The sequence below is a fragment of the Tiliqua scincoides genome, chromosome 1 (genome assembly GCF_035046505.1).
Source record: "Tiliqua scincoides isolate rTilSci1 chromosome 1, rTilSci1.hap2, whole genome shotgun sequence".
In the NCBI taxonomy this organism is placed as follows: Eukaryota; Metazoa; Chordata; class Lepidosauria; order Squamata; family Scincidae; genus Tiliqua; species Tiliqua scincoides.
The window spans coordinates 137,265,023-137,278,431 of NC_089821.1; the positions used below are offsets into that span (position 1 = coordinate 137,265,023).

The window sequence follows — 13,409 nt, forward strand, 5'->3', positions numbered from 1 at the left end:
TAAAGCAAATTTTGGAACTGCACAATTAAAACTGTTAGATCTGTTGAACTTGTTAACAGAGTACAGACTAGGTGACCCGTTTCCAAATGTTTGTATTAGTTTAAGAATATTGTTAACAATTCCAGCAACAGTAGCTTCTGCAGAGCGGTCATTTAGCAAACTACAGCTAATTAAGAATTATTTAAGATCTTCAATGTCTCAGGGACATCTTGTGGATTTGGCCAGGCTAAGCACTGACTCAAGCATTGCCAGAACAATTAATTTCCATGTTGTGATTCAAAACTTTTCACAGAAAAAGGCCAGGAAAGCTCTTTTTGCAAAGTAAATAGTAAAGCTACAATTCTATACACATGTTCCTGGGAGTAAGCCTTATTGAACACAATGAGGCTTACTTATGAGTAGACGTGAATAGGATTGCACTGTAAGTTTCTTAATAATAGTTATGTCTTCTGATGATCACATCTGCATATTAATATAAAATGATGTTTCAAGGTGAATTCTGTCTCCTTATCTGTATTGTTCTCTCATCTGCATTATAGCATAAACAAATATGTACAAATCAAACGTGCTTTCTTATCATCTTTTATTTATTTATATTTATTATACCCATCGACCCCCATCACTGCCCTTCCCCCTTTGGGAAGGGGCCCAAAAGAAACTTTGTACCCCCTACCAAAATTCCTCTGAGGCCCTGATATAGGGCACAAGCCTAACCAGGTCTACTCAGAAGTAAGTCCTATTTTGTTCAGTGGGGCTTACTCAGGAAAGTGTGGTTAGTATTGCAGCCATAGTGTTTAAATTAAACACATGAAATATATGTATTTTTAGCTTTCATTTTGTCATGTCCTACATATAATTGTCTTACATTTTGGGGTGCCTTGTCCTCTTTTCCGGTTTGGTAATCCTGTGTGTTAGGAAGTTAACTTTTATTGTAGATGCATGAAATGGCTTTTCACTGGTATTTTAGTAAATATTGTAGCCTCTTTTTATTTCTTTGCTCATATTTGTATTTAATAAAGCTTTTTATACTGTAATTGGTACCCAAAATAATTTTTTTTTACTTTTTGTTTCAGAATGAAAAAGTATAAAATGATAAAGAAAATAATTTTTCATCAGAACTAATACTTACGCAGGACAGGTACGGCAGACATAGAAGAACTTATAGTCTTCATTTTTACAGTAAGCAGCAGCACATCCGATCTCATGTGTTTTATACCAAATGAGCTGTGTACATACGGGGAAGAAAAGTCTGTTAAGAGCTTCAAGGCATGCACAGAAGTGCTGGTTTGCACTTAAGCGGCTCCTGAGATCCAAGCCAGGTACAGTACAAAGCTATATACATCCAGGATATCAGAAGGTGGATTAAATTGCATAGAAAGAGCAGGTATTCTGTACATCATTTCCATGGTGCTATTAATTCTGTTTCAAAAACATATTGCATACTACATGACATACGTTAATGGGGGTTCATACCTGAGTATAGCTATAAACATCTTTCGTTGAGTCTATTGCTCCAACACCGTACTTGAAATTGGACTTGTCAGCATGCCACATATCAATTATTTCAGACCAAGAGATGTCATAAGTTGAATGCAGTCTAGCCTCACCACAAAAAGTTCCTGTAATAAGAATAAATATGAATGTTTTCATATATGGGCATAAGGTCTGGTAGAGCATAGAGCAGCTGTTGAGCCTGAAGGCAACATCTGAAGGTCGCCAGTTCTGTGTGCGGCAAGACCTCGAAGCTGACGAGCGTAGTGGAGCTCTCTTGAGTGAAGCTGGCTGCAGCTGTTTGTCAGCGTGGGAGGTAATATGGCCTGAGTAATGACCAGACAGAAAAAGATCCATCTGGAATGTAGTGTGTTCTTGCAAGACAGAACTTCTTTGTTTATTGTAAAAAAAAACCCCTCTGAGTTTTAGAGAAAGCCTGCCCATGTAAACCATCTTGAATAAAGTCAGAGGAGCAATCCAATGACCAAGAAAGTCAGTATATAAATACCAGTATTATTATTAAAATACCAGTATTATTTTCAAAACAGACATAGCACAACTTTGTTAAGTTGAATTGCAAAATTGATCTACAAATTTGCACCAGTAGACATTAGCTTATAGCCACAAACCTAATTATATAGTAACCAAGTATGTTTCAATGAAGGCCATATGTTTGGTTAATGCAAAATGTAATTTTAATGAACTGAAAGCAAGTGCCAAGGATCCAGGTGTTTTGCATCTGCTCTCCTGCCTTTGTACATGTTGGCCAGAATCACTGAGAGCTTGTTTCTTTCTCATTGAGTAAAGTCTAGATTACAGCATGTCAGTGTCCCAAACAGTTTTTTTAAAGAAGGGAAAGACAGTATCTGAAGGCTGCCAGTCTGAGCAGTTCAATCACAAAGGGCCTGTGGGTGTGGATCTGGTTAGCCCTGCCTCCCTGGACCATTCATGTGATTAAACTGCTCCCCCCCCCCAAACTGCTTTTCTACCCAGTTGCTGGCTAATTCACAAAACAGTCCTGAGGCTGCAGTCCACATCCTTGGAGGAAACTCCACTGAATTTGAACAGGACTTACCATTCAAGGAGACATGCCAAGGATTGCACTGCTATAGCAAAAGCCTATGCATGTCTACTCAGATGGAAACCCCACTGAATCAATGAACTTTACTCCCAGATAAGTGTGTATAGGATTACAGATTTGAGCCCCAAGCCTACCCTCTGCCACAGAGATGTAGCTAGGTCATTTGACACCCAGGGTCCATAAATTTTTAACACTCCCTTCTATACGACAACATTATTTTCACACAACGCTGAAGGCTTAACATTTAAACAGAGATCCAGTCATTTCCTCAATCTCCTCATCTTTTGCATTTTAAATTTTGTTTTGTTGAGCTCCAGTGGATCAACAGAAATCCAAATCAGTTCTGACCAACTCCACATGTCTCCAGACCCACATGTCCCACAGACTCTGAACAGAACGTAGCTGAACATTCCTTCCTGTCTAGCTTGAACCAGTTGCCACTGGTTCAAGGAAGTGGCTCCCTGTGGTTACTCCCCTGTATGTTGTACTCTGTGACACACGGCCCCTGCACCTGGAGGTTCAATGCAGCCATGATGGTTAATGACCACTGACAGACATAGAGCTACAGTCCACCATGAGTCTTAAGAGTCCATTTTCACATTCATCTAATCCAGTGACCATTGCCAGTGACTATCCATAGCAGCATATTTCAAACACCATGAGTTGCGTGAAAAAGTTCTTTCTCAAGTCTCCATTCCCACCACAATTCACTTAATACCCCCCATAGTAATCCTTCCTACTCATCTTTCTCCTTTCAACTTGTGCACTGTCCCTTTCAAAAAAAACCCTATTCTAGTAAAACTGCATGGTTGAAAACGTATGTGTCAATTGCTTTTAACACACACACACACACACACACACACACAGAGCGAGATTGAGCACAGTATGACAAAGCAGATAGACAGAACCCGTACTCAGGCTGGCTGCCTAAAAATTAAACAGGGATATGGAACAGCTGTAATGTACTAGCCCAGTGGTTCTCACACATTTAGCACCGGGACCCACTTTTTAGAATGAGAATATGTCAGGACCCACCCAAAGTGAGGTCATGACCGGAAGTGACATCATCAAGCAAGAAAATGTTTAACCATTCTAGGCTGTAGTCCTACCCAGGAGTAAGTTCCCATTTACTATCATTGTTAAAAGAATATACATAATAGCTTGTTAAAAGTATAGGTCTGTAACATTTCCTCCAATGCAGTCACATACCATGGTAGCATCAAGTCTAAGATATTTAAAATAAAATATTAAAATGAATGGGGACCCACCTGAAATTGGCTCGCAACCCCCCCCAGTGGGTCCCAACCCAGTTTGAGAAACACTGTACTAGCCAGAAGCATGAACTGCCATCTGAATTTTCATTCTTAACATAATTTGACTATAAAGAAATATATACATTAGATAAAGCCTTCTGTCTTGCCACAGCTCCTCCCCACTGGGCCTTGTGCCTGCTTAAGGCTGATTAGTTTCCCTTGTTTAACTCACAAGTGCAGCAAGCAAAGTCAGAGTCAGGTCCCAGTCCACAGATTCCAAGTAAGTCAGTCCAATCAATGAGAGTTGCCAAATCAGAGTCCAGAGTCAATATGCCAAGTCACAGTCCGAGGTCAGATTCCAGGTAAGCCAGTCAAATCAGTCAGAGTATCCATATCAAAGTCCAAAGTCAATAAGCCAAGTCACAGTCCAAGGTCAGATTCCAAAGTCAATAAGTCAGCTCTCTCCAACCTGCACTCCTTCTACAACCCACACCGCTAGTTCCTCCAGGTGCTGTTTATATGCTCCCAGGTTCACTTTAGCCTCTAGTGGCTGCAGCTGTGCAGCATACCGCCAACTACCACCTGGGCTTAACCCTGCATTTACTTAGAGCAAGGGGCACTGTGGACACCACATTCTACCTCCTCGCCAGATCTTCCGCTATTCCACTACACCTTCGCACAGACTATTTCAGCATTTTTACAAAATAGTTTTTTAGGCAGGTTTTCAGCACCCCACAGGAAAGGTGCCCCATATGTTAGTAGCAAGCAACGTGAAGGACAAAATTCGTACCCAGAGCTGCCTAGGTTGTGCAGCAACTGAGCAGACCTGAGGAATCTAGCAGCTGCCACAAACTACAGAGAGAAAAATTTTTATTCTTATTCTTCAAATAGAAAAACCAAAAGATAAAAATAAGACAGATGCCCAATAACCTTATTGCCAGCAAGACATAGGCTGCAGTCCTAACTGCACTCTCCTGAGTGTAAGCCCCATTGAACAAAATAGGACTTACTTCTGAGCAGACCTGGTTAGGATTGTGCCCATACACTCTCCACCAATACAATCCTCCTCTTGCACTCACTAGTGAGCATCACTCACTAGTAAGGGAAGAAGGACCCCCAATGGGTCTCCTCAGACACATGCTACCTATTTTGGTGGGGATAATGGGTGAGAGGGTTTCTAAAGGAGGGTGTAAGATCAGGCATGCACCATTGCTGCTGAATCCACCCCTTCCATGCCCACAATCCATTCCCCAGGCCAGCTTAACTGCTCCAGAATAGGCTGCTGGCTGTGGCAGTGGCCATTTGCAGCAGTGGCTCCAAAATAGCTGTCGGCAGGGCACTGCTTGTTCTGCCATATGGCCTGTTACAAGAACAGAACTTTGTTCCGCTGTCATAACTCAGCTGCGAGATTGGGCCGTTTGATGTCTCCAGTTCACTTACCATCCACAGTTCGCATCTCGTCAGAACTAGGAACCTGTTTACATTGCTTAGCCCATTTCCTAGCACTCTCAGCAGCTCTGTCGCTCCATTTCTTAGGAAAGGAGAAAAGGGAAGAGAAAAGAAACATCACATTTTCGTTTTCCTCAGCTGCAGGACAGACAATATCAGGCAAAAAGGCTGATAACCAGGATTGGGGGGGGGGGTGGACTATTGAGAGAAGGGTCAAAGTTGGCTGGATGGTAAATTATAGTAAACTAACTGTCTCTTCTATAGAAAAGAGACTGTCCATCCAAGTGTGAAACTGTGGTTACCGAGAGTGATTTCTCCAGGAGCTGTTGATATCATGGCTCTGACCTCCCTTATGGATGCCCACGATATTGTAAAAGAAATGAAAGTCTAGTAGTGGTATCTGTGGGCAGCCAGCAGTCTTAGCACCTGGCAGACCAGCCTGGCCTCCTTCAGTACTTTAAGGGTGCTGCAAAAATGATGGATTTTGAATGTATCCCACTCACAAAAGTAATTAATAGGGATGGGCACTTGAGCCCTGACTTGAAAATAGGCATATTCCCATGACTCGTGGGAACTTGAGTTGCATGCATCATTGACTCAGACCCTGGCTCAAGACTCGTGGTAGTGACTTGGAAAAGAGTCATGAGTCATATTGACTCAAGTGACAGAGTTGTGGTTTTTATGCCTGTGACTTGGTGTATGTGTGTGTTTGTTTACAATTTTTTTCACCACTTCAGTGTCAGAAGGCCTTGTGGGGGTGATGTGGAAGCCGGCATTCAGACTGGTGCAAGCAGCAGTCCTGGTGGGAGGAAGGTAGGTTGTTTCCAGGAGGCAGCTGGTGGATGGGAGGAGGATGGCTTAAGCAGCGGCATATGAAAAGTGTGACTGGGGAGGCCCAAGGCCATGGGTGCCAGGCTGCAGGGGGATGACAGAAGTTGCTGCTAATATGGCGGCGGTTGTGGCGCCGCTACAATTTCTTCAAGCGCAACCAAGCAGAGCAGCAGACACTGAGAGACATTCTGTGTCTGCTGCTTTGCCTCACATCTTGGTACTTCTGAGCCACTTTCCAAGCTGTTTGTCCCGCTCCTCTGCTTCAGGCTTCTGTGTTCCTGCTGCTGAACCGCTCCAATATGCCAGTGCGTTGCGTAGAAAGCTCCGACCAATTCCAGCTTTGGCGTCTTTCGCTTTTAAAAGTCATGCTGCATCAGGGGGTGGCATTCCATCCTCGTGGTGATGCACCTAGCCGCATTCCCTTCCTGGCCAACAGATCTATTTACGACCTTGTTCCCGCCTCATGGTGGTGAGATGCTGGTGCTTGTTCCATCAGCTAGAGCCGGCTTAGGCTGTTTCTGAGCCTTACATTGGAATGATGGAAGGGCAGGTCGCCTGAGCTATGCAGCAGCAGCAGACAGCAGAACTTGCTGGTGAAGAGCAGCAGGGGGATGCAGTGCATTCAGAAGCTGAGCGTCCCTCGCACTAGCTCCTGTTGCTGCTCCCTCCTGCTGGGGACTTCGTGTTGAAAAGTCCCGACATTGCCTTCTTTGCGATCGTGCCCAGCCTTGCTCAGAAGCGTTTCTCTGCAAATGGCTCAGGACGAGTTGCGATGGCTGCCCATTATGACTCGCCACTCGACTTGTGACTCCAGCGCATCGTTGGTAATTAAACATAAAGTGCTGCTGGGCATTGCCTTTCAATCTCAAAGGGCATAGAACCGGGATGCATAAAGGCCTTCCTCCCGCTATGTGAGCATGGTGGTCCACTCAGATCAGCTGGGGAAGGCCTGTTGTGTGTTCTGCCTCCATGTGAGATGTGGTTGGCAGGAATGCTGGAGTGGGTTTGACTGCGGCCATGTCTATTATTATTATTAATTAACAGTATTTATATACCGCTTTTCAACTAAAAGTTCACAAAGCGGTTTACAGAGAAAAATCAAACAACTAATGGCTCCCTGTCCCAAAAGGGCTCACAATCTAAAAAGATGCAAACGAATACCAGCAGACAGCCACTAGAACAGACAGTGCTGGGGTGAGGTGGGCCAGTTACTCTCCCCCTGCTAAAAAAAGGAGCACCCACTTGAAAAAGTGCCTCTTACCCAATTAGCAGGGAATTAGCAGGGGAATGTCTAGGCTCTGAAACTCCTTGCCTTGAGAAATCCTGCTTGTCTCCTCCCTGATGACTTTGTGTTCCTCTTAAATAATCTTCTGGGTTTCACAGATGTATTCTTTTACTTGCTTACTCTGGGTTTGCCTGTGTGTATGTGTGTATGTGAGAGAGGGGGGGGTGTTTATCTTTAAAAAGATGTTTTTTGTAAACCACCTTGGACATTTTTCAAAAGATGGAAACAAATTTCTAGATCATGAGAGATACAACGCAGCATGCATGGAACACAAAAAGCAAACGCAACCACCCATCATCATTTGGTGGGGAAAAAAGGCAGGAATCCAGGTTCCCACTCAGTACCCTTCCAGAGGAGTACACTATCAGACATTAGGTTCTTAATTTTTTTTTTTTTAAGAGTTCAGGAGGCACAATGTCAGCTTTGGGATTGTAGAGGTGGACTACATCTGCAACAACTATATATGTGGGACTGGATCCAACTCTTGAACTGTTTGGTTCAAATGGGGGGGGGAGTGCTGAGGAGCAAAACTGTCTCTCCCGCATTTTTGTGGACAGAGGCAAAGGGCGCAATCCTATTCTGTGCTGAAACAGGCAAGCCAAGAGGCTTGCGCTGTATCCAGCACAGGACTGTGGCCATAAGCAGCTCGGCCAGAGGCAAATGGAAATAGTTCCCCAAACCTCAGGGTAAGGGCTGCTGGCTCCTATGGGTCTCCTTGGACTTGCGCCACTTCTTGAGATGGTACAAGTTCGAGGAGAGTGCAGCGGTTTGAAGTCGCTCTGTGCTGCTTGGGAATGGGGTTTGGGATCCAGCATAAGAGCTGGGTCCCCACCATGCCTCCTGCCTTCTATCCGCCCATCCCCAGGACCACCCTCTTCCCGCCCTCCCCATCCTGGAACATCTCCCTCTCGCCTCCTCCCTGACGCAAGGCTCCATAACAGATTCAGCCTCCATGGGCCAGTGCGCAACCCTGCGCCTGCCCAGCCTACTCACGAGGAGGCGTATACATGCTTTACTGCATGTTTTCGACCTTCCTGGGCAGGCACAAGTGTCAGCAATGCAACCCTGGGTCAGGATCGAGCTCTTATTGTCTTATGCGCTCCTTGAGGCACCTGGTGGGCCACTGTGAGATACAGGAAGCTGGACTAGATGGACCTTTCGCCTGATCCAGTGGGGCTCTTCATATGTTCTTAATACATGCCTAGTCTATAGGAAAAGCCCAATAAAAGAGCTGGCCAGAGAGCCACATTTGGCAGCCACACTTGAAGCTGCTCTGTTCTCCCTGGGAACATGGGTTGGGATCCTGCATAACTGCCAGATCCCAGCTGTGCCTGCCACTCCCTGCCTGCCCGCCCCTGGGGCTGCCCACCGCCCACCCTCTCCCCGCCCAGGTACGCCTCCCTCCCGCCTCCTCCCTGCCTTCCCCCACCTACCTTTGCTGCTGAGAGAGGAAGCCAGCACGGAGGCTTACATCAGCCTCCACAGGCCAGCGCTTCTAGGAGCGCCGGCCCGGCTTCCTCTCGAGAAGGTGCAAACATGCCTTATGGCACATTTGCAACCCTCCTGGGCTGGTGCAAGGGACTTGTGACGACCCAAGGGTGCTTTAGGATTGCGCCCAAAATTTCCTAAGTGATATGAGAAAATGGAATATTTTTCTGCTGCTATGCCTGATATTGACCTTGGTCAATCTCTAAAATGGGAAAATGACTCAGGCCACCAAAACTGGGTCCTGAATGTTGTTCCTGAATGTCCTCTGCCAAGTCATTGATCCAAACTTACCCTGCGGAGCCAGGAAGTGATCAGAGACTTATGAAGTCTTGTTGCCTGGACTTGCTCAGTGAAGCATTTTCCTCTATGGATATAGGAAGGAGAATGGTACATTTGTGTCCTCTATGGAAGGACACCATCTTCTAATTTTTTTTTGATAGCAGCCATATGTAGTGATCAGAATTCAAATTGCAGAGCATTGGGGAGAGTATTCAATGCCTCTGTAGTTCTAAAGAGGTCCCCATGTTCATCTCTAGGAAGAAGGCGGCTAAAGTTTTCTTTCAGGGAAAGGTTTCTTTCAGGGAAAAGGGAAAAGTGTCGGCTGTGGCACATTTCCATGGACAATGACAGGGCAGTTCTACCTCACATGCTGCCCCCACATTGCACATCCCTGGTTTCTTTTCTGGTGACCTTAGGAACCTTGAGTTGGCCTTCAACAAAGAATGAGAAAACAAAAGGCTAGAGGGAGAGAATCTAGCAAAGTATTTCTCAGACAGTGTGCCAGGACCCACTTAATGGGTTGTGAGGCAATTTGAGATGGGTCAAGTAGCACCTAGCTCAGTTGCCACTGAAAATACAGGGTATAGAGCAGCTGGGCAGGGCTCCCAGTGAGTGAGAGGCATGGTGCTTTGCCCTGAATGGGAAGATGGGATGCTGGAAAGGGAGGAGGGCTGTGTGGTTGAAGGATCCAAATCTGTGTTCTGCTTGACTCCTGAGTGGGAATGTTTGATTTCTGAGCTATGCAAAATAACAACATGGGCATGTTGTGTAATGGAATTTTTGGTTGATCATGGCTTAGGTTTGAAGCCTAAATTGATGATGTCATTTCCAACCATGGCATCATTTCCAGGTTAATGATATCACTTCCAGTGGGTTTCAACACATTGTCATTCTAAAAAGTGGGTCCTGGTTCTAAAAGGTTTGAGAACCACTGATCTAGCAAATGTGTTGGAATAGGTACTGTTTCAGAATTATTTAGGAATAGGAGGGCAGGAAGGAGTGGAGAAGGAAACCAGAGACACACTAATGGTATGAACTTCTCACACAAAAGGATGTGAATAAGCTTTTTTCTTACTCTGCAACTCCTGTTCACATATTTTAGCTGCAGGCCTTTAGTTTGGAACTGTTAATTAAAGATTTGAAAATCACAGGTTTAAAGAGTCTTCATTCTTCGCTCCAGGTTTACCAGCAGGCCTATGTTCTAGCTACATATTATATCATCATCATCTTGGACGTTATAAGGATAAGAAGCTGCCAGCAGTGCCATAGCCTTTCAGGAATATTGAGTGACATCAATGAAGTGCACCTTACCATTTTAAGCATATTGGTGGCTGTTGGCTGTACCTTTCTCCTGATGGCATTTATTTTGTCAATCATCACTTTCTGGTTCATTTTTGAGACAAGAGACACAGAGTGCCCTTTTTTGAGATGCGCAGAGGTATACCTCTAAAATTAAAACAAAATGATGCCATGGATTTCTTAAATTTGAAAAATTCCATGTAACATTTGTATAGTCCTAACTATATGAACATCCCATTAGAATAGCACAGGCTGTTTAAACCTGTAGGCTTGATGTTGCTTTTCATCAACAGGTCTCCAACCCAACCAGAAACACAGTTTTGTCACATTTACAACAAATTTGCCCTGCCTCAGAAACACCCGATACATTTCTCAGTGATCAGAAGCTACTGATGTGGAACCATGCTCTGTGCCTTTGCTGCGTCAAGCCTTATAGGAAGTGAAAGCCTTGAAACACTGATGTGATTTCCCACTGTTTCTTCTTAGAAACCAAGCAGAGCCTTATAAGTCATTAGGAGGCCACTGAGGACTTTCATGGGCCTCCCAATGCCTTACAAGGCATTATAAATGTCACTTCTGGTTTAAAAAAAAAAACGGAAGTGGATTTTTTCGCTCTCAGAGTCATTCTGAACTCAGAAGAGGCCACATCTGGACACGGGCGGCTTCTGCAGGACTCAAAAACCCCTCAGGAGAGCATCTCTGGAAGGTGGGGGGCATTGCCTCATATCTGTGGATTCTGCTATCCATGGGGGATTCCAGAATAGAACCCTCGCATTTATGGGGGCATGCCTGTGTCATTTTCCTTCACCTTTGCCCTAAGTCTCATTTCTCCATTCTGCCATTACTGACTGTGGCAACACATGCAATTTTGTCAATGATGTCATGGTGCTACATCTGATGTAATGACATCACTGTTCTCCATCATTTGATAGGTCACATCACACCCTACAGGATTAATGGTAACATGGTCATATGGGATCACTAGGAACATGAAGGCAAAGTAATTTCTCACCAAAGTGAAGCAGCACCTCAAGGGGTGGGCCACCACTGGAAAGTGTCCCTGTGGAAAAGTATTTCAAAGAATAATGGTACTCCGAGGCTGCAGTCCTATACACACTTACCTGGGAGTAGGCTCAATTGAAATCAGTGGGACTTACTTCAGAGTAGACATGTATGGGATTGGGCTCCAAGTCACTGTAAGGTCTTCACTAACCCAGATATGGTGTGTTAGCTGCTTAGTCTTGAAGATCATACCTGTCCTAGAGACTGATGTAATAAAATACCGAAGGACAGCAGGAGGAGCAGAAGAGGCATTTCTGGGAGGGGGGGAAATGGCAAATGTGGTCCTTTAAGCTATACATGCAAAAGAAAACAAATTGTTATAATAGCCTACCATAGTCAGAACAGAGTACCTGACTCCTGCATATACCTATTGACTTTGCACTCAATGGTATACATGCTGAGAACACAATCCTATGCATGTCTACACAGAAGAAGGTCTTGCCAGGTCCAGTGAGATTTAATTGAATCCCAGTAAGTTTGTACAGGATTTCTGCCTTAGAGTTTTCTGTACTTCACCAGCATCCTGAAACCACTTAAGCCTTCTTCTCAATAACACTTTCTTGTCAACATTTCCATAGGCTTTGACTTCAATAGAGCTGCTCCCAAAATAAATCAAACACAGTGGTTCCCAAACCTTTTAGCACTAGGACCACTTTGCAAAATGACACTCTGTCAGAACCCACCTAGGTTTACTAGACTTTTAAAAAAGGGATCTGGAAAGAAATAATATTTTCTTTATTTATAAGTAATAATAACCCAACAAAACACCCTCAAAATTTATCTCCTTAGCTCTTTTCTTAGCTCTTTTCAGGGTAATTATCAGATACAGTCTGTGATTTTTGAATAGCCTCAGGGCTTGAGGCAATTTGTTTTCTGATCTTTCCATCACATTTTGTCTACTCACCAAAAAACAGGTTGCAACCTACCAGTGGATACTGACGCAGAGTTTGGGAACCACAGCTTTAACCCTCTAATTCTAAATGAATTGTTTAGAGTAATCCCCATGGATATGAATATTCATTAATAATGTTTTTGGAAGGTTGAAGATTGTTCTGAATGTTGTCTCTCCTAGGACAGAACAATCTATTTGATATCATTGTCAAGGTCTTGGAATCACCTTCCAATTAGACCTTGGAAAATTTCCTTTGGAGAAGGAAAATGTTTGTTTGATTTATAGCCAAATTGTATTGTGCATATGCATCAAGAAGGATAGTAAACATAGATAATAAAAATACAAACAGTTTACAAACAATAGCAAATCAAGCAAATTATAAAACGTGTACTAATCCACCTACTAAGCAGCAACCATTCCTTTGAAAATGGGGTGGGAGTGAAGCCTTCAAAAACCTAAGAAAAAGGGTTGATCTTTACCTGACACCAAAGTGATGGTAAAGAAGGCATGAGGTTGGCTTGCTGATCAGGGGGTGAAGTTCAATAAAAGGGGCCTCCAGAGAGAGCCCTCTCTCCAGTAGCCACCTTAAGGCAACTGGCCTTTGCTTAACCTCCAAAGGCCAATAATATGAACATTGTAAACTTCATTTTGTATTAATGGATTGATTTTCTCCCTTTACATCAAATTCAAAGGTGGCGTCTTATATGTGAAATATTTTTAGATAAGTGAATTATTTCTTTTTAAGATATTGATTTTGAAAACAGTTACAAGATATCTACTTAGTTACAGGACTAACACATCTACTCTGAATGTGGTTCATCACCTTAAGAAGGAGATATTTCTTCAAAATAATTCTAATTACCTTTCCCTTTTTTGTATCTTTTTGTATCTTCAAAAGCGCTGCAAGAGTGAGATCAAAATTTATCTGGAGAAGTGTGTATATATATATACACACTTCAGAGAAATTTTGAATATATATATGGCAGGGACACTTCCTGT

The 13,409-nt window shown here is 43.7% G+C and overlaps 1 protein-coding gene across 1 annotated transcript in view; it reads right to left on the reverse strand.

The window, feature by feature from the left end:
- Positions 1–13,409, reverse strand: part of LOC136645873 (serotriflin-like) — a 41,712-nt gene that overhangs the window by 7,954 nt on the left and 20,349 nt on the right. The window contains exons 5-7 of the mRNA XM_066622314.1: positions 5,266–5,356; positions 1,474–1,619; positions 1,130–1,224 (exon numbers count right to left, since the gene is read on the reverse strand). Of these exons, the coding sequence (XP_066478411.1) occupies positions 1,130–1,224; positions 1,474–1,619; positions 5,266–5,356 (332 nt within the window). The remainder of the gene's footprint in view (positions 1–1,129; positions 1,225–1,473; positions 1,620–5,265; positions 5,357–13,409) is intronic.